Genomic DNA, 21,018 nt, shown 5'->3' with positions numbered 1-21,018 from the left:
AAACCTGGGGCTAGAGGCAAGAGCCCCCGCCCCCGGGGATTCCCTAATCTCGCTGGGGACGGCCGGGGCTCTCCGGCTAGGGCGCGCGGCTGGCTGGCTGGCGAGGGAGCAGGTGGGGAGGAGGCGGGGGACGGCGGCGGCGCCCGAGATTATTGGGGGGGCTGAGCCCCCCCAAAAAAATTTTTGAGGGGGCTCAAGCCCCCTCAAGCCCCATGGAGTCGGCGCCTATGCCCTTCTCCATCACAGTCTTAAAAAATAAAGCTTCGTCCAAGGCTCCTGGGTCACTGAGTGACGTCTCTGTATGTAACACGGAGCAGGGGATCTTGCAGATCTCCAGGGCTGCAAGAGGAGCCATCTTCCACAGGGAAGAAATTAATGATAACATAACCTTGCTCTCCTTTTCAGAGGAAGCAGGATAAACTCAGGGCAGGAGGCCAAAGCATTAGGACCTCCCTACACACTTCTTTTTAAAGTAATAGAAGATTGTGAAAGATGGGAAGGTCTGCTTATTTACATAATTTGTACATTTGACAGATCTTCCATAATTATAAGTCGTGCATGGCCAAAACGGAAAAAGAAATCCACATAGTAAAAGGAAGTGATCTTATATCTAGTTTAGAACACCATCACATGAATGCACACCATGGTTTTAATAACAATTTTACTAAACACAGTGTTTTCAAGAACTACAGGCAGAAAAGAAACACGGAAGCTACAGCTTGCTAGGTGTGCAGACCACAAAGCTTCCTCTCATTTAAGCAGTGAGTGACAGCAAATCCGACGTCCTGCAAGGGCTGTGCTTCAGAGGCCATCCATCCATATGGGGTCTCACATACCTAAAGTCCTCTAAAGCAACCTAGAACTAGGAAACCCACTGTCTCTCTGGCGCCATCAGGATGATCAGTTGTGCCTCAAAGGCCACAGCGGGGGGTGCTGCTGCTGCCTCTGCCTTTTGCAGGTTGGAGGTTGACCATTCCCCCTGCCCTCTAGGGATATAACCCTTGTTGCATGTTGGGAACTACTGACTATTTCTTACTCTAGGCACATACAAGACTCAACTCCCAAGTCGGTAGCAGCAGGGGAAAAAGGGTATGCTAAAAATCAGCTTTACAAATTAAAAGGGAGGTGGGAGAACCCAAAAACGATCCAAGTGCCTTTCCTCCAAATTTCCATGGTCGTCAGTGTCTGTTAGAAAATCAGTGTACACAGCAATTCTTCACGCCATCTGCCGCTGCAGGCAGGAGGTGCTGCCTCTTCCACAAGCGCCTGTTTTCACTGCTTTTGCCCACAGTCCAATGGCAACACGGACAGGTGCAGCCTTCACAGTCACAACAGGGTAGGAGTCTCTTTAATTTACATAGTGAAACTTTCATTTATTTACAAAACAAGAACCCAAAGGATAAAACGCTGCTTGGCTGGCTTTGGTAAGGGCAATGGTGGCAAACGCTCAGTTGATGAACGCCACTTCTGGGATCTTCCCCTCAGCCTAGAAGAGAAAAGGAAGAGTAAGAAGTTAACAGCAACCACCTCTCCTCCATGTCTGGTTCTAACAAGGGGACAAACAAACATGAAGTTGTCAGCAGAACCCAGGGGTTTTCCCCAGGCTCACAGGGTTGTGATAAAAAGTTTTCCCAAATCCGGACTTGACTCCTCTTCCAAAGGTCAGTTAAGAGGCCAGTAAGGGGACAAAATATTCTGAGGACAGTCACCCGTCCAAAGGTAAAGTCTGCTACATATCAGCTTCTCATTACTGCACTATGGATGAAAAGCAAAAGAGCAGAAACCAACAGAAATGGTTTCTGGATGCTCTCGCTTCAAATAACTCTGAATACACACATCAAGGCATATTACATAGGGGATGGCTTTCCTTGCAAACTTCCTCTGGGGGAAAACATGACCCTCAAATATGGCACATCAGACCCTGAGAATGAAGGAAAAGCCACCCAGGGTTCTCCCCTGTAACAGAACTGCAGTGCAAATCCATCCCAGCCATCACTTTCTGTCTCCAGTTTTTAAGCCTGGCAGCAGGTTCTGGTGGTCTCACTCTAGAAAAGCACCAGGGCACTCACCTTGAGCTGTGTAAAAACCTGGGCTGCATGAGCGTAGTTCCAATCATTGTCCAAGAGGCACCTGGGCAAGGGTAGGGAGAGATGATAAAGCAATGAGGCAGCAGCCTAACCTAATCTCATTTTTCCTCCCTGCCCCCCACCTTCATCTCAAGACCATCTCCCACTCCTTTTTCCCAGCTGCCAGTCTCCAGCAACTCCAGACTCACTTCTGAGACCACTCAAGATTCATGCCCGACTGCAGTGAGAAATTCTGCAGCATTTCCTGCTGCTCTGCCGTGAGCGTGGGTACCGGGCTGGAGGAGGGCGTGGGCGCTGGCATGACGAAAGCTTTGCGGATTTCCTTGTTGGTGGCCTTACGAATGAATAGCTGATCATTCACAATGCACAGCCTGCAAAGGAGGGGAAAAGAGCCAGGAGTGGTTAATGGAAGGGCTGCAAGTCTACACCCAACATAAGGAGGAAATATTGAGGGTAGGGTAGCCAGAATTCCCCCTTTCAGTCTGAGACCTGACTATTCCTGGCCACCCCTCTGATGGCAAGCAGAGGTTAGGATCTGCTAATGCATACACAGAGCCTCCTACAGCTTGCTTGCTTGCTTGCATCTCTTGCCAAGCACTGCAGGATGCTCCCATAAATAAAGGAGCAACAGCTAGACACTATGCTTGCTTCTGCCTTCACCAAGGAGAGAAGGTCGCCATATTCTAACAGTAGCAAAAAGTGTGGCAAATATTAGAAGTGCATCTAGCCAATGTTCAGTAAAATGGGTCCTGAAGTCAGAGAAAAAATGAGACACACCAGCATGATGTTCTTTGAACCATGCTCCCACTGTTCCTGTAGAAAGTCAACTACAGCAAAAAGGAATTGTCGCTAGATTCGATTTCTGATAGCAGAGTGGAAATCAGGTGGCAATCAACCTGTCTTGATGGCCTGGCTTTTAAAACTGTGCTCCAAGGAACCACTTTAAAATTTACTGAGAATATATACTTTGGAACACTGTAACTGTTAAGTAATCTGTCATCCCCCCTGCTTCTAAACATTAACGTGCTTTCTGAAAATGCCAAAATCAATGCTAGCCCCACATCTTTTGCAAGAATTGTGACACACGAAGCTGCCTCATACTAAGTCAGACTGTTGGGTCTAGCTCAGCATTGCCTGCACTGACTGGCAGCAGCTCTCCAGGGTTTCAGGTGAGAGTTTTTCCCAGCCCTACCTGGAGTTACTGGGGACTAAGTCTAGGACCTTCGGGATGCAAAGCAGATGCTCTAGCACTGAGCTAGGGCCCTTCCCCAACCAGCGCCAGGCTGTCCCCTAGAAATTGGCCAGTGGTCCACCAGTGCAGATATAAATCACTGGGAGAAATCAGATTGCTCCTCCATAAGCTGGCCAATCCCCCAATGCCTCCAGCACATGGGCTATTTTTAAAAGCCTTTGACATTCCCAGCTCCTGACAGACATGGCTGCTAAGGCTCTGTCTCTCATCCCCCTATAAATATTTCATCATCCTCTCAATACCTGCCCCTTTCGGAGACACACCTGTCTTGCAATCCCTGGATTTGTCAATGCCCTGAAGCTCATAACCCTTACCCATTATTGCCAGCAGGCACAACGATGAACACACGGGTGAAGGCGCGCACCGAGTCGCGACACTTGCCATCCACTGTAGAATTTAGAAAGAAAGCGCAGGTTAGAGTTTTCAAGAAGGGGCACTGGGTGCTGCAAGTGTTCTGGCTTTCCCACTGTTCAGGATGTGTCACAAAGCAGCCTTTTAACAGCACACTCACCCTCCTTGAAGACCCCATTGACGGTGAAAGACAGCAGCGTGTTCTGCAATGAGAAAAGAAGGGTCTCAAGGCCAAAGAGATTGTGGCAGCAACCCACACAGATGTTATATACATCGTTTAACATCAAGATGTATACCCCACCTTCCTGTAATGAAATACTCACAGCCGCTTACAAGATAAATACACAGCAATAGAAACAATTACAATCATGCCAACTGAAAACAGGCTAAAAGGACTGAAACAGTAGCAGCATAAAAAGAGATCTATGGATGGTTTTCCTGGAAGTAAATTGCCTTTGTTTTATTGAAAAGTGAGCAGCAATAGCGGGGTATGTACTTATTGGGGGGGGGATAATACTTTGTTCCAGATTCCAAGATTTCCAGCTGAACAACACATATTTTGACCCTGCATAGAGGGAGCAATTTTTCTCAACTCCCATCGGCTATCAGGAGCAAGTCAAATTTCCAGCCAACCAACAACCCATCCCTCATCTTTCTTGTTGCCCATTGACCTCACCTACTCCTTGAAAGGTGGCAAGTGCTTGGCCAGTTCCTTCTCCCCTGACTCACCGTTTGGGCACAGACGTCCACAATAAAGGAGTTGATGTCATGCTGAGTCTTCGGGAGCTCGCTAAGGAAGGCCACAACATTTAGCTTTGTGTGCTTGAGGAGCCTGAAGCGCATGGCTGGGGGCAGAGAGAGCAGAGGGAAGGTCAATTACTACCTTCACTGAAGTAGACCCAAAGTGGAGAAACCAGCAGCAGATACATATGTGTGTGTGTGTGTGTGTGTGTGTGTGTGTGTGTGTGTGTGTGTGGTGGGGGACAATCCACTAATGTAGGAGCGTCTGCCCCAACCCTAAAAAATAAAAAAATCACTGCTCTTGTTCCAAAACAGCCAACCAATACAGTTTATTCACTTTAAGCAGGGGCTTTTCTGTTATCCTCTTCCACAACTGGACTGCTACGAATGAAGGGCTTCAGTGTGGATTTGAGCATTGTCCCAAATCCTTTCACCATTGCAGCTCCCCTCTTTTGTGCATTGGGGTCCCAACCTCCACAGCAGAATCCCTGGGCAGGGCCCGTCTCCCATGAAACACTTCTGATTACACACTGTCCTTAAAAGAGTCTGTAGCCTTGTACGCCCACCCCCCCGCCACTGGTCATTACTTACTGGGATCCTTAAGCTTCTTCACATTCCTGCTGTTCTTGAAGTATTCAGCCAGAGTGCTCCTGAAGACAAAACAAGAACATAAACGCCTACCCATTTCCCCAGGTCTTTCTTTACATAGCAGGAGGTGTATACTTGGCTGCAGTAGGCAAAATGTTGGATTTGGAGGCAGAGTGCTGAGGGTTAAATCCCAAGCTGGCTCCAAAGTAAAGCAAGCAGCTCCATGTACTTTCAACTTAGTCTCTCTCTTGGTATGAGGATTTTTTAAAAAGTAAGCTGTGGAAGCACCACAAATCCCTGCCCTCTGAACAGTCTAGTTAGATTTATTTAACACCAAATCTTCTTCCCAATCAACACAATGCAACCAAATGTATGGCATCTTACAAAAAGATTTCATGCTTGCAAAGCGTGAAATACTTGAATGGGAGGCATGTGCAAGATCCACACACAGCTCTTTGAATCTCCTTGTGACTAATACAAGCAACTCCTGTTTACTTAGTATAGGTTGCAAAATACCCCACATCTTGGCACAGAAACTTTGGAAAGGGTGCACACAGCCTGTCTCACACCATGTCACACCAAAACCAAAGCACAGTGTAGTAGGGCAACGTGCAGTCCTCTCCCGTTGGCAAGGGAACAAATGTCAGAAGTGTAAACTTACCTGGAATGGTTGTGTAGTGAGAAGGGGATGCTCAGTGAGCAGCAGGCTCCATCGTGGTAGGCGTCCAATAACCCTTGCCGGTCCCCAGAATCATAGACAGTGTAATATCTGTGGGAGAATACAAACATTGCTAAAGAAACAGCCAGAATGGAAGAGAGGCTTTAGCCGCTTTATTATTTCTATTACGTTATTTCCATTGTATTGGGTTAAAAGGTAAAGGTAAAGGACCCCTGACAGTTAAGTCTGGTTGCGAATGACTGGGGTTGCAGCGCTCATTTCACTTTACTGGCCGAGGGAGCTGACGTTTGTCCACAGACAGTTTTTCCGGGTCATGTGGCCAGCATGACTAAGCCACTTCTGGCGAAACCAGAGCAGCGTACAGAAACACTGTTTACCTTCCCGCCAGAGTGGCACCTATTTATCTACTTGCACTTTGATGTGCTTTTGAACTGCTAGGTTGGCAGGAGCTGGGACTGAGCAACGGGAGCTCACCCCGTTGCGGAGATTCAAACCGCTGACCTTCTGATCGGCAGGCCCTAGGCTCAGTGGGTTATACCATAGCGCCACTCGCGTTCCTATTTTATGGGGTACTGTGCCTCAATAAACCCTTTTGCTTCATTCAATTACAGTACTGTCAGTGATCCTTTTTGCTAGCCAAGTTTTAAACACTGGAATGCAATTTCAAACCCTGGTTTTTAAGTACCAGCCAGCATCATTACCACTACCCTCTTCCCAGGAACTAACTTAAAACTTAAGATCTTTACCCTCTCTTTTTTTTCTCCAGCTCCCCTTTTTGTGTGTGCCAAAACCCCCAGGTTATAAACTTGTTGGCAGGCGCTCTGGTTTTCTTTAACGTACAAGACCTTGCAACTCTACTTACTGTTGCAGAAATCGCAGGATCAACGCTTTTAAGTCTTCAGAGCCAAAATAGCTGCCCTGAGTGGGGAGAGTCAAAGAAAGAAGCTGGATGTTAATCTGTTCCCCTCCATTCCTCCCAAACACCAAGCAAAATCTACCCAGTACCCACTCCAGCACCAGCCCTAAGGCATCCTATGCCACAGCCCACACCGAGCAATGGGACTGAAGCAAGGGCTCGAAAGGCACCAGCTTTCTCAGGGCAACAGCAACACAGGCCCTCTCCCCTGCCCCTTCCGAGCATTTCTGTACCTTAGTAGGGGGAAGCGTGGTAGGTGCTTCAAGATCAAAAGCAATAGGAGGGGGGAGTTCATGGCCGTCCTGTGATGGGAGAGGCAGAAGGGTAAGGCAACAGTCCTGTCAGATACAAAAGCTGGCTCAGAATCCACCTGGAATTTGAACAATTCACTCACCAGCCTCAGCAGCTTTGGAAACCGTTCGCGGATGGCGCTGTCAGAAAGGGGGAAAGGAGTGAATGAAAGAGCTTTGTGCCCCAAGAGCACTGCCCTCCCCCCACCCGTGGCCTACCTGGGTGGTCCCCACCTTCTGCTACCACCATTTTCCTACCTCAGCCAGTGCTACCTGAACTACATCCTGTTGTGGCCTCTACCCACCCTGGCCACTGGCCATCATTCTCTAAAGCATCCTTTAAAACCAAGGTGGGAAGTCTTGCAAAAAGAAGTTGCCTCAACTGCTGTCAGGAGGTGGAGGGTTATCAATTTGTTATCCTGGGCCAAACAGATGCCCACCGAATTATATAGGCTGCCCACTGGTGATTCAGAACTCTCACCACACCTCACTTCCTGGATTCTGAATTACAGAGCAACAACCAGCTCCCCAACTGGAAGAACTTAGGAGACAGGTCCCACAAGTTTCATTCCACGCATCTGGGCTTTCTTAGGAGCGTGGAGAAACACCACAAAATGGTGGCATTACCAGAATCTTTTAACAAAAGCCCCCTGCCCAAGGCTCTCAAACTGTATGTTTCTTTGGAAGCCTAAGAAATTTACACGTACAAGCATTTTAAACAAAGGTAGAACGTGTACAAAATCAGGGACGGGCTGCTAAAGCTGCACGTGGAACCGTATTAGGCTCTGCATCTTCCGTTAGCCACGGAAGAAGCAACACGAATGGGGTTTAAAAGGATTGTACTGCTTATGCTGGATTAGAGAACTACTGCAATCCAGTTTAAAGAGACATCTGATTATATTTGACATTTCCCACCCTGCGTATTAAAATCTGACTCAAGTCTCACCTAGGAGAAAATGCTGAGTCAGCTTTCCTTTAATATTGCCAGACAATTTAAGGGAAAAATTGATCAATTTCATTATTATGGTTCTGTCACTTGATACCATACAAGGGCGAGTGACAGTTAGCCAACTTCAAAAAATTAGTAGGTAGCAGAACACAGTCTTTAAAGTAAAATGCTCTGGTACTCTTCCCGTGGTAGTTTTACACATGCACACGGGTGCGAGAGGCAGAAGTCTCCAAAGCCATGCTACTCAAAGTCTCCCTCTGCACTTACCTGAGTGTGTACTCACCCGCATGGCCCAATTTATAGGAGGAGCGCTCCACTGAGGCCAGAGGGCAGGGGCAGGGAAGGGAAAGTAGGGGAATGGACAAGAATTCCCACTGGTCATGGAGATGCCTGAGCCAACTTCCTGGCACCCAACTTAAAACAGCTTTGGGAGAGTTCCTGCATCAAGGCCCAAATCTAATTAATGACCATGGAAGATGCGGGTGGGGGAGGGAGAAGCAGAGGGACGCCAGAGGGATGGAAACAAAGAAAAAAAGGCCTGGAAACTCCTCCCTACCGATGCACAGCCTCATCCATCCTCCACACTGCCCCTCTTGACGCTCCAACCCTGCAGAGATACAGATGCCTTGGCCACACAAACAGGACTTCCAAGTGCACAACTGAGGGAGAAAGAGTTTTACTTGCAAGAAGCTTGTCACTTCAGTCTGCTGCTGCTGCTGCTCCACCCAGAGTCAGCACCATCGTCACTCCCAGATCATCAAGAAGCAAAAGTCTCCCCATTAGAAACGGCGCAGAGGCTGTCCAAAAGCTACTCGCCGACGACAAGCCTGTGAAGGAGGGTTCTGGTGCCTTGTGTTTGCCAACTTCCCCGGAGGCGGGCGGAAGGGCTCCGTTTGGCCACTGTGCGGCTGTGCCTGTCTTAGGTTGTTCCTTCCGCAAGGAATCTTACCCGTCACTGGCTAACCAGCCATCTGTGAGAGCCAAACGCACCAGGGGCACCCCAGGATTTAGCAGCTTAGCTTCAATTCTCCATAAGAAAGACTTCCACGTGCCTCTGTGCAACATGGTACTTCCAGGTACAGCATTGGGGAGCCGCAATATATAAATATCGAAGCAGGCAAGGCCACGAGCAAGGTGGCTCAGCATGGCAGGCTCAAAGGAGGGTGGCAGTGCACAAGGGGAACTTGAGAGGATGGAACAGGCTGCGCATCCTGAGGTCCTAGAGCCCCGGGGGCAGAGAAAAGCAAGTGGCGTGTGCAGAGCGGAGAGCGGGAGGCAGACAGAAAAGCGGGGGAGGGGGGAAAGGAAGATTTCACAAGGAAGAGAAGCAAGGCTGGGGTGGCTGGGAGGTGCGATATGGCAGATCATCCACAAAAGCAAATTTCAGCTAATAAATGTAGTAATATCAATATGGGGTCAGGGAGGAGACGGGGCTGGGCAGTGCTCCAATCTGGCTGAAATAAAACCATTATCACAAGAATCACAACTCAGGATCCAGGAATGGGATGCAGCATCTTCAGAGATTTGGCTGCAGCCAAGGCAGATGGTGCTATGGGGTCAAAATAACCAAGCTGGCACCCCTAGGAGGGCAAAATATGCCTTTTGGCAAGAAACATCTTAATCATGCCCTGAATGCCCTCTGGGTAGGTGGAGGTGCACCCTTCCAGGACATCTTAGTAGCCCCAGGGCTACTGCTCACCTGATGTAGGTAGACTGGTCGCGGAAGCTATCACACAACAGGTTGCCATCCAGCCATAGTTCCTCAAGCTTCAAGTCTTTTAACCTGTCCAAGTCACGGTCTGTCTTCAACTGAAGGGAGCCAGGAGGGAAAGAAAGAGAGCATAGTGAAGAGAGTGAAGATTTTACCCAATGGAAGATTCAGGCTGAGCTAGTTAGCATCCAGCCCTACCTGGTTAGAAGACAAATTGAGGATCTTCAGGTTGGGAGCCTTCTGGGGCAGCTCAGCCATATCATCCAGGCGATAGAGCTTGTTGTCACTCAAGTTCAGAGAAAGGAGCTGCAAGGACAGATGGGGGGGATTTGTGAGGTGTGAGTGAGAGATGTGCTTTTTGCCACCAAGTCACCTCAAGGCAGTTCTTGTTTTTTTTAAAAAAACCTCATTAAAAAATAAATTAAACTACAGTAAGATTTCTTTATTTCTTTATTTCTATTCGTATACTGCCCTCCATCTGTAGATCAGGACAGTTCACAACATAAAAATAGAAGATAAGACACAAAATACACGATAAATACAAGAACAGATAAACAAAAAACGCAAACCCAATACCGCCACCCCTTCCAGGATGTTTGGTGTATGGTTTGTAATTACGGACCGCTTACTTACAAGGGTCCATATTCATTTGAGGGCAAGCTGAAATGTTTTCAGCATGAAATTTCAGAGAAATCACCAATCCCCGAGTGCACCAAGGCAAGAAAAAGGCTGGGTTGAAGAGAGGGAAAGGGAGAGAGAGATGGATGACCTCAGGAATGTTCTCCTGGATGATCCGCAGCACAGCTAGCATGCAGCTTCGGCGACTCAACACCATGTCAATGTTCTGGGCTACCAGATCTGGGGAGTTAAAAAATAGCATGAATCTCACTTCCCTGCCAGCTGGAATCTGCAACAGAAACCCACCTCCGCCCCTGAAGCTGGAACCAGAGTTCTAGGTGTGTAGAAGAAGAAGAAGAAGAAGAAGAAGAAGAAGAAGAAGAAGAAGAAGAAGAAGAAGAGTTTGGATTTGATATCCCGCCTTTCACTCCCTTTAAGGAGTCTCAAAGCGGCTAACCTTCTCCTTTCCCTTCCTACTCCACAACAAGCACTCTGTGAGGTGAGTGGGGCTGAGAGACTTCAGAGAAGTGTGACTGGCCCAAGGTCACCCAGCTGCTGCATGTGGAGGAGCGGGGAATCGAACCCGGTTCCCCAGATTACGAGACTACCGCTCTTAACCACTACACCACACTGGTAGTGGTGTAGAAGAACAGCAGTCCCAACAGTGAAAAGGTGAGTACGGTGTCCTACCTGGATCTGTGTGAAGGTTCTTTAGATCCAAGGCCTGCTGGGAACCATCATATCTTTTACTCATGCAAAGCTGGAAGGAGAGAGAAAATTTCCATTAGATAGATAAGGCCTCAGACAGGTTTATTCCTGCCTGCTTGAGGGGAAGAACAGAATTTCAGTACCCGAAGCAAAAGAAAAACCCAAACCAAAGTTGGGAAGAGATTGTACAATACTCACAACCTGAACAGGGACTTGTTTTCCCACTAAAGACAGATGGCATCTCCCATTCCAACTTGCTAACCACTTGAGACAGTTTAAAATCAAGGATCATTGTCAGGTTCCCAAAGAGAAAAACACCAGACATAAACCACTTCTGGGAATGCAGGGCAGACTGGCAAGTGGATGGCAAGAAAATAGTACTGAAGTTCTGGCACATTCCACTCACCTTCAGCTGCTCAATCTCCTCTGGTTTCAATTCACGCTGGACAGATGTTGGTGAACTGCATGGGTTTAAAAGTATCACAATCTGAAAGAAATACCAGTTGGAGATTGGATGGGTGCAGGTTAATCCCTGCCCAGGCTTCTTAATGTATGTAGAGAGGACTGGAGAACAAGATCTTGCAGGTGGGCTAGATCCTAAGCTCCCCCACTCCCCTTTGAGCCACTCTGGCCGATGTTGACCATCTCTCAATTACCTGACCTCACAACTTCAAAGGAAATAATTAAGAGTGCACTCCTGATTCTTTCCTTTCTTCCTTTGAAGGCACTGCTTGAATCTAAGCTGTGTCAGCAAAGGACGATCACATGAGGCAGGTCAGAGCTATAACTGATCAAGCAACCTCACTAGTCTGGACATAGCTAATCGCCCTCCAACCTCATGTATCCCCGCCCCCACTAGCCCCAGGCCCACAGAGGAAGAACAAACCAACCTTGTAGCCATCTGGGGCAACAATCTTTCGAGACACCTGTTTGAGGGCGTTGGCTGCAGAGGCATCTTCCACATAGAACACTACCCGATTATTGGCATAGTGTAGCTGCGGCAAGAGGGGGAAAGGTCTTGGTGTGAGACAGAGCTCATTCTTCTTTAATTAGAAAAAAAGGAGCTGATCTTCATAATTAATAAAGACTATACAGCATGGAAGGTGCCTTGTAACGCCTCTGGGCACAGCTTTGAGTGACCAGAAGGTGCAGGGCTTGGATCTTGTAAGCTTTCCTATCACCAACACGTTCTGCTAATGCCAGACTCACGCCACCCCTAGTCTCCGCATTCCTTCATATTTTTATTTCATTAGCACCAGCATTTCCAAAACTGCTGAATTATCTACAACACAGTAAGTTTTTTCCTAGATTAAAATTGAAGGCACAATTCACTCAGATGCTCAAAAATGACTAACATTTTATTGATTGGTTCTGAGGGGGGGAAAGAGAGCAGTACCTCTCCCTTCAATTGCAGAGAAGTACAATTAATGCCTCCTGGCATCCTGCTCAGGTGGTTAAGGCCTATAGAAGCAACTGGGCATTCTAAGCAATGGTGGTGACCCGTCAGCTGCAGCATGGGATGCTAGTGTATTGAGCTTCAATTATGGGAGAAAGTTGAGGAACTTCACACAAGCTCCATTCCTTGACTCCTCTTTTCCCCAGTTCTAGCCAAACATTCTTGCTTGGCATTTCTAAAAAACAGTAGCTAAGTTTTCTGAGTAGAATCAATACTGGGCACACCCAAGGAAATGCAGCCTCTGCCCAGCACCTTATAATCTGAGTATTGCTGGTGCAACTTCTATCAGAATACCATGGCAATTTACTAACTGGGGTGGGGGCAAGATCAAATCAATGCCACATACAACCTCCTGATCCAAATGACAATGGGTGCTGGATGCATCTGACATGGCAGTTTCAAGGAACACCCCAGCTCCTATTGCAGCACACAATTTAGGAATCACAAGACTGTCAATTCTGTAAAACAGAAAGGAAAATTCTTGCCCGGGGAACATGTGTATGCCTCTCTTACCTCCACAGGAGTGAAGGGAACGCTGCACAAATTCTGAATGACATTAATCAGCCAGGCCTTTTCATATTTCCTTCCATAGGGAATCTGAGGGAGAGAAAAGCAAAAAAGCCAATCAAGGCAAGAAGCAGAACCATACCAAAGCTTTGATGTGGTAATAATATCCAGCTCTCAAGTCCATTTGCTAAATGGTAGGTTGGGGACATTTTTCACTGCATCAGTGGGGAAGGAAGAAAAGCTTTTGGCTAATCTGGAAATGTGAAACCTGGGAGGCATCCATTTTGTAAGTTATGGGATAAAAAATGCTACAATTCAGCTGGAAAGAGAACAAAGAGAGATGTTTCTAGGCAGAGGTGAAATGGGAGCAGCAAGATTTTGACTTCCAGTTTAGGAAAGTGCAAAGGCTATGGAACTGGAAGTCCATTGTAGATGACTGAAGGGCTTTGGCTAGGGATGCACAAATCAGCCTATTTCCATTCTGTGTCCATTTCCATGTCAATCATACGCCCATCCCTTCCCATTTTTTTGTGGATAAAGGTAACACAAAAAGTTGTATGTAGATTGTGTATAAAGTGTGTACATTCTTCCCCTAAAATATGTTTATTACTTTCAATGCTTTTTCCTGCTTAACAAAAATGAATTGTGTATGCATCATCCCCCACAAAAAGATTCACATGTTTGAACCAAAACTGTGGAGCAAAATTTGGAGAAATGTGTCATCTTATTGACAGCTAAGTCTGGGATCAGCAAATGAGGTATGTTCGCTTTAAAATGCAGACTGCACAAATTTCTCCTCTATTCCTAGCTCTGGCCTATCACCCTCTGACATCTCCTCACATCAGCTCTCTAGCAAAACCAGCTGACCCAGGCATATACACTGAATGGCTGGACTGGGCATGTTGGGAGAAATAAATCAGATGTAAAAGCCTGCAGCTGGAGAATCAGCTCAGGAAAAGATTTGAAAAGATGTCTAGATCCAATGGTTGATGACTTTCACTGAAGTTCCTAATCCCATTAAGCTTAGGTATAGCTATATTTAGCATCAACTGTACACAAGGGCAAAACCCATGAGTACAAACAGTCTCTGGATACATTTCAATATGTGCAACTCAAGGACATGGACTGTTGGAGAAGTGAGACCTGACTGCTCAATCCCTGCTCCTCCTGGCTCATAAAACCTGCCAGTGAGGAGATGCAAATGCCTTGTCACAAGATAGTACTGTTCCACCAAGTACAGAGGGTAGTGCTAAGATATTTAAAGGCGGGGTTCCTCCTTAATCCCCCACATACTGGATAATTTCTGGCCAGTTCCAACTTGGGCAAAAAGAGGGAGCTCACCCCTCCTGGTTTGTTCTCCTGAGCCTCTCTGCAGGTTTCAGTAGCATCAACCTTCTGAACAATCTGGGTGTGATGGGACTTGGAGACATAAGTTTGTGGTGGCTCTAGTCCTTCTTAGGGAAACAGTTTCAAAAAATGGTGCCATGTGAATCCTGTCTGATGCCCTTGTTGATGGTCAATTGCATCTCTTGGGGTTCCATCTCATTTCCCATGCTATTAAACATCTACATGGAACCATTGGGGGAGGTATTCTGCAGTTTGGAGGATCTGTGTCACCTACACCTCTTCCATGGAGGTTTTTAAGCAGCGGTTGGATGGCTATCTATCATGGATGTTTTAGTTGAGATTCCTGCATTGCAGGGGGCTGGACTAGATGACCCTTGGGTCCCTTTTAACTCTATGATTCTATGAACATGCTGATGAGACGTAACTCTCTCATTTCCATCTAAATCCCCCCCAAAACCTAGAATCATAGAATCATAGAATCATAGAGTTGGAAGAGACCACAAGGGCCATCGAGTCCAACCCCCTGCCAAGCAGGAAACACCATCAGAGCACTCCTGACATATGGTTGTCAAGCCTCTGCTTAAAGACCTCCAAAGTAGGAGACTCCACCACACTCCTTGGCAGCAAATTCCACTGTCGAACAGCTCTTACTGTCAGGAAGTTCTTCCTAATGTTTAGGTGGAATCTTCTTTCTTGTAGTTTGGATCCATTGCTCCGTGTCCGCTTCTCCGGAGCAGCAGAAAACAACCTTTCTCCCTCCTCTATGTGACATCCTTTTATATATTTGAACATGGCTATCATATCACCCCTTAACCTCCTCTTCTCCAGGCTAAACATGCCCAGCTCCCTTAGCCGTTCCTCATAAGGCATCGTTTCCAGGCCTTTGACCATTTTGGTTGCCCTCCTCTGGACACGTTCCAGTTTGTCAGTGTCCTTCTTGAATTGTGGTGCCCAGAACTGGACACAGTACTCCAGGTGTGGTCTGACCAGAGCAGAATACAGTGGCACTATTACTTCCCTTGATCTAGATGCTATACTCCTATTGATGCAGCCCAGAATTGCATTGGCTTTTTTAGCTGCCGCGTCACACTGTTGGCTCATGTCAAGTTTGTGGTCAACCAAGACTCCTAGATCCTTTTCACATGTACTGCTCTCAAGCCAGGTGGCACCCATCTTGTATTTGTGCCTCTCATTTTTTTTGCCCAAGTGCAATACTGTTCAAGTTCAGAATCAGTGTGCAGTGTTGCTAATGGCCTGGATGCTGGTGAAGAACTTGGTTCATTTAAAATCAGGGAATGGGGATTCATGCTGTCTTGGATGGAACTGCACTTCTTCTGAAGCCTTGGGTTTGCAGTTTGGGCGTACATGCAAGGACATGACCTAAGGGCCTTCTCTAATGTCATTTCACAGTCACACAATCTTTTTTATGTAACTATCCTTTGGCCCGTCAAGCTGACTTTTCTTTTTTAAAAAAATCATGACTAGTCTTATTATGTTTGTGGCCTCAATTTGTATCTTTGATAGGTTTTATCTGCTCTATTTACTTATTGGTTTTAAAATGTGTTATTGTAGTATTATTACTGGGTGGAATCTACTGAAGTTCTATTTATTGTACCCTACTGAAATGAATGGGCCTAAGTTAGTCATGTTGGTTAATTTCAATGTGTCTACTCTGAGCAGGAATAACATTTGATACAGCCCACTGTTAGCTTTCTTGGGTGTTATATGCATAAAGGCAAGATAGAAACTGGAGTAATAAATGCATTTAATCTCCACCCCCAAATACACAGTGTTAAGAGGCTTGGTTGTCAAAGTCAAACCATAGTGCTGCTTGTTTCTGTTATAAAAGAAGGCAGCATTATCTCAACTCCAATCCTGTGAGGTTTAGCTATTTCCCCTCCCAAACCACATGGGACTGCAAAGCTACCATGTAGGGAAGGACTGACCTGCAGATTACCAGCAGAACTGAAACTGGGAAGCCCCCTTTCTACCCTGCTTAACAATGTTCTCATGCCTAACTCAAAAAGCGGTAGCTCCTTGTGTTTTCAGCACACTCAAGTCTGAAAATTATTCAGGTAAACCAGCTGCTCTGTTAAACAATTAACAATGAATTGACACAAAGATTGGACTGATTGTTTCAGATCAAAGTGTGCATGAGAGCTAACCTCACCTCTACAGCTCTTTTCTGCCCACTTCTCCTTTTCTTTCTCCTCATGCTTCTGGAACATTCAATATTCAGTCCTCACCTCCTACCTTGGCCTCATTGCCTCTGGTCTGCTGTTTTCTCAGTCCCCTGCTTGGCCTGTTCTTCTTTGCTTAGGAGGGCATTTTGCCAGCCCCACCCTCCCCTTTAGAATCTAAACAGTTTAGCCAATGACACGCAGCATTGCTTAGGAACTGAATAAGCAAGAGTCCGTCAAAACAGCAACTCTACAGGAACAGAGCACCTCTGCCAACAACAGCCAGGGGTCCTTCAAGCTCCGCTTCCAAATCCCTCCCCTCCCCTATGTGACTTACTGAAACCTTGAACCAGGTCTTCTTGGGGGCATTGCTTCTGGGGCCAAGCCGCTCTAGGGTACTCAGATTCTGTCTCACTGTGAGGCTTATATTGCTTAGACCTCCCCGCTCCCGATCTCTGTTTGGACGACCGTAAGGAGTGCTGAGGAGTAGAAAACAAGATTTCAGAATGGAGTATAGCAGAGTGTCAAATTAAGATATGAGAAACCTTGCCCAGAAAGAAGTCTGGATCAAACACTCAAATTATTCTACTTCGCTGGTTTGTTTCTGTGGACAAAGCAGTAATAAAAAGCATTTGGTCCCGTCCCCCCCAAAAAAATTTTTTTACAGAACTAATCAGACATTTAAATGGTAATTATACCCGCAACTTAACTTTACTCAATGAACTAGGTAACTTGTGATTCTAGCCTTTTTTCCAAACGATGAATACATTCAATTATCGGTTCCCTGATTATTATTATTATTATTTACTTCACAGATTCTTCATCTGGTTGCAGCCAGTTAAGTGCTATGCTGAGGAATGATTCAGATGACCTCAATTTTCCATCTTTGTAGGTGCAGGAAATGTGCACAGAGTCCCTCCCCACAGCAGAGAACCTGTACCTGGTTAGGCAAGAAAGGTTCACATCCCTTCAAAGAGCTCCACCTTCTATGCTTTTTTTTAAACTAGGGTGTGTGAGGGCCTGTAAACTAGAGCATTAAAAACAGAGCAGGTCACAGGCTTTTACCATTCTGATCTTCGTTAATGCCAGCTCCTTGACCTTATTCACATCCTGCCTTTAACCAAGTGATGCCCTAAGAAATGGTCCCCTTATTTTTCCTAGACTTGCTACAAAAACCTTTCTATGGGGTTGGCTGGAGATCTTATGAAATTCACACACTTAAATGGTTCACTAGCAAAAAAACAAAAAAGGAACACTTTTTAAAAAGTGTCCTTAATAGGGAACATCTATTCTTTTTGAGAATTACACTTTTTGGCCCCAGTGTACTTCCGAAGAAAAAGGAATGAGTAGTCTCTTTGCTGAAAACTATATAACCAGTACAGGATTCAAAAGTGCTTCAGACCTTACAGGAAAATGGTGGTGAAGTGTCATTCTGCACATAAGGTGGTTCTTCCCCCCCGCCCCCACTTAGGGTTGTATCCAACTAAGTTCCACTCAGAGTAGACCCACTGAAACCAATGGATTTAAATTAGCAGTATCCATTGATTTCATTGGGCCTACACTGAGTAGAACTTAGTTGATACAACTCATAATGCCTATCTTATTACAGTCTTCTGATATAAGTCGCTGTTCCCATTTGACAGATGGGGTAACCGAGGCTGACCAACAGCAGCATGCCTACAAACTAAAGTATGTTTATGTCCACCCACGAGAACACTTTACTTACTAGCGGGATCGCAGCACATCATGAGGGTCACTCATGGGAACATCTCCATCCTCCTCTTCAAGTCGGCTACGAGGACTGGGGCCTGCGCCGCCCCAGTTCCGCGGGTGATGGTTCATCTCACTGTACATCTTTCCTCGGAAGGGGCCTCGACCTTTTCGCCTCCTCCCTGGGAAGCCCCTGTTGCCACCACCTCCACCCACACGGTCATCATGTTCTATGTAAGGGCAAAAAACTGAAGTGTCAGAAGGCTGTCAAGCAAAGTATTCAGAGAAACAATCACACCAGGCAAGTCTCAAAAAGCAAACTAGAGCAGGGATAGCCAACACGACACCTTCCAGACATTGTTGGATTCCAGTTCTCATCATCCCTGAACCACTGACCATGCTGACTGGTGCTGAAGGGAGCTGCATTCCCAACAATGTCTGCAGAACACCACACTGACTACCCTTGGGCCATCAATTGCCTTCTTCTACACTCTGTGCTCCCTACAAAATTCAGCAAGGTGCCCTCATGCTTCTGAGTTCTCCACAGACAACTAGAGAATATCATGAACTAGGACACACCTTCCCATTCACTTCCTCTTAACAAGTCTCCATTCCCTATCCTCCACCACCATTGCCTCCCTTCAGCTTCCCCCAAGGACCTGAAATAGTGAAATTCCTCTCTCTGTGCTCTTTAACTCTATCCAAATCTTCTTAGTTATCCCTGGAAAGGAACCCTCTCCAAGGAGCTGCCCCTGCCACCTTGCTTCATTTTTGTACAAAAGCAGATTCTCCTACCCCTGTCAGTGATACATGTATGTGTGTGTGTGTGTGTGTGTGTGTGTGTCACATTGACAATACTATAGACACAAAAAAGAGCTGACTCTCAAGCCTTCAAGCTCCTTAGCCTTTTCTCAAAAAGGAACCTCTACCCCGCCTAAGGTTCCCCATAACACCTTCCTCCATACCCCCCTCGCCTCCCCTAATAGCCACTGTCTTCACCTCCTCTCTCCTTCTGCCCTAGAGCATTCCCTGCCTTAATTGCCCCCACCCTCCTGCTCCTCCCCCTCCCATCCCGGCCCACTGCCCACAAACCCGACCCACCCTTCCTGGTCTTCCATCCCTCCTTCCACAGGACTGCCAGTGGCCCACATAGTCACCCCCCAAAAAGGTTCCTGACTCCCTAGAGCAGCGGTGCCAACTTGAATAAAATATTGGGAGGGGACGGACGGACAGGTAAGCCGTGCCCCACACAATCGATCACGAGGCGCACACGCGCCGCGTGAATGACATTGCCCATCAATTTCGGAGCGGAGGAAGCGGGAGGCGGACCCTTCAAGTATCTCACTGGGGGAGCCGAAGGGACCTCGGCCCCTAGGAGTTGGCTCCTGTGCCCTAGAGCAGCTCTCCAGGCGCTGCCGGGCTTCTCGCTAGCGACGCGGGCCGGATGGGACCCGGAGTCCAACAGGACCTGGAGGCGCAACACGTTGGGCTACCCGTGTCTTTAAAGTACCCTCTCAGCTTCGGCCCGGTTCCCACCCCTCACGCCAGCGAAGCCCATCCCCCCCATATCCCCTGGCCTGACCCACCCCCGCTGCTCAAGAGCCCCCCGCCCCCGTTCCTCTCCTCACCGCTGTAGCCTCCTTTTCCTCCGTCGGCCATCGAGGGAAGCGGCCCTGAGGGAGCGTCGGCGCTTCCCCGAGCGCAGGATGAGGCCGAGAGAGAGGCAAGGACTCGGACAGGTACAGGCACCTCGCCTCTCGCTCGGAAGATCAAAAACAATAGCAGCAGTAGCAGCAAGAATGACGGCGGCGGTGATAAATCCGCTCTCGAGTCGGTTGGAAAGCCAAGCCAGTTGCTCCCTCCGCTCTTTCCCTCACGAAGTATTTTTCATCCAACTGAGGGGGGCCCCACGCGCCGCACTGCGCATGCCCGAAACGGACGCGCTCCCGCCCTCCGGTGATTATAGTACGCGAGCACGTCAGGCGCGCCCTCAACGCTCGGCTTTGTGACCATAGAGGTGCCGCGGCTAGAGCTTTCCGCATCCGGAGTTCTACTTCCGGCTCGTTTAAAAGGAGAAGGAAGACGACTTCTTCGGTTCACCCTTTTACCTACAGTCGCGGAGAGAGGGAGCGGCGCTCGTCGTAGGGATGAATCTCTTTTTTTTTTTTGGCGCGCAGCTGTGGTGGGGCAGCAGCTCCCGAGCAAACAGGGCTGGGGCAAAGATAAAACACAAACGGGAGGCCCCTGCGCTTTTACGCTCCTGTGAAACGTCTGTGGTTGTTTTGTTGAGTTTTTTCGAGATTGTAAAAGCCATGCCAATGTAAAATGTAGGCTGGAGGGAGAGAATATCTTCGAACAGCAGTGTAGTCCGGGAGGAAGCAGAAAGCAGCTTGGGATCTGCTGCCCTGGGTGCTTGATTTATTATTTATTTATTTATATTATTTATTAGTTAAGACTTAAGAGCTCACATTTCCTTCAATATGGAGCCCAAGGCAGCTTACAGAAATGACATGCATGTCTCTTTGTATGATATATCAAAAGGATATACGGATAAACTATAAAATCACCTATAGAGTTCCATGATGTGCAGAGTAAAATAGAAGAATAAAAAATAGTTTCACCAAACACATGGTGAATAAAAGGTGTGGTGGTGGGACTTTCCTTGTTCCTTAAAACTGCCCACTGTGGGGGTTGTATTTCCCCAAAGGAAGGAGCTCCAGAGTCAGGAAACCACTACAGGAAATACCCTGTCCTATGCCCCTGAACATTTTTTATATTTGTTTTATTGTTTTAAAATTGTAAACCGCCTTGGCTGCCTTCGTAGAAAGGCAGTATATAAATCCAACAAACAAACAAAATAAAATGAACCCTATCATCCCTATTGGCCACACTGGCTGAGGGTGATGGGACCTGGGTGTTGACCTGAGA

The 21,018-nt window shown here is 47.2% G+C and overlaps 1 protein-coding gene across 1 annotated transcript; it reads right to left on the bottom strand.

The window, feature by feature from the left end:
• Nucleotides 1–644: 644 nt before the first annotated feature.
• Nucleotides 645–20,021, bottom strand: NXF1 (nuclear RNA export factor 1). Its single transcript, XM_082202220.1, has 21 exons — nt 19,719–20,021; nt 18,107–18,320; nt 16,718–16,859; nt 12,860–12,943; nt 11,781–11,885; nt 11,297–11,377; nt 10,873–10,942; nt 10,334–10,422; nt 9,763–9,870; nt 9,553–9,662; nt 7,009–7,045; nt 6,848–6,916; nt 6,561–6,616; nt 5,681–5,788; nt 5,023–5,081; nt 4,420–4,535; nt 3,851–3,893; nt 3,654–3,726; nt 2,276–2,458; nt 2,070–2,130; nt 645–1,486 (listed from the first exon to the last, which is right to left on the bottom strand). Exons 1-21 carry the CDS (start codon nt 19,747–19,749, stop codon nt 1,448–1,450), a joined length of 1,878 nt encoding a protein of 625 aa, XP_082058346.1. The 5' UTR covers nt 19,750–20,021; the 3' UTR covers nt 645–1,447.
• Between the last annotated feature and the right edge of the window lie 997 nt (nt 20,022–21,018).

This window comes from Podarcis vaucheri (assembly GCF_965113315.1).
Source record: "Podarcis vaucheri genome assembly, chromosome: 16".
NCBI classification, from domain to species: Eukaryota; Metazoa; Chordata; class Lepidosauria; order Squamata; family Lacertidae; genus Podarcis; species Podarcis vaucheri.
This window is presented reverse-complemented; position numbering and strand designations above follow the sequence as displayed.

What these genes read in the sequence shown, in the direction of transcription:
- NXF1 (XM_082202220.1), bottom strand. Translation starts at nt 19,749, where the DNA reads ATGGCCGACGGAGGAAAAGGAGGCTACAGCG. An exon ending in ATCCTGCGATTTCTGCAACA is followed by an intron (nt 5,789 to 6,560) that starts GTAAGTAGAGTT and finishes ATTCTCCCACAG; the next exon opens with ATATTACACTGTCTATGATT. An exon ending in GTGCCTGCTGGCAATAATGG is followed by an intron (nt 2,459 to 3,653) that starts GTAAGGGTTATG and finishes CCTCCTTTGCAG; the next exon opens with GCTGTGCATTGTGAATGATC.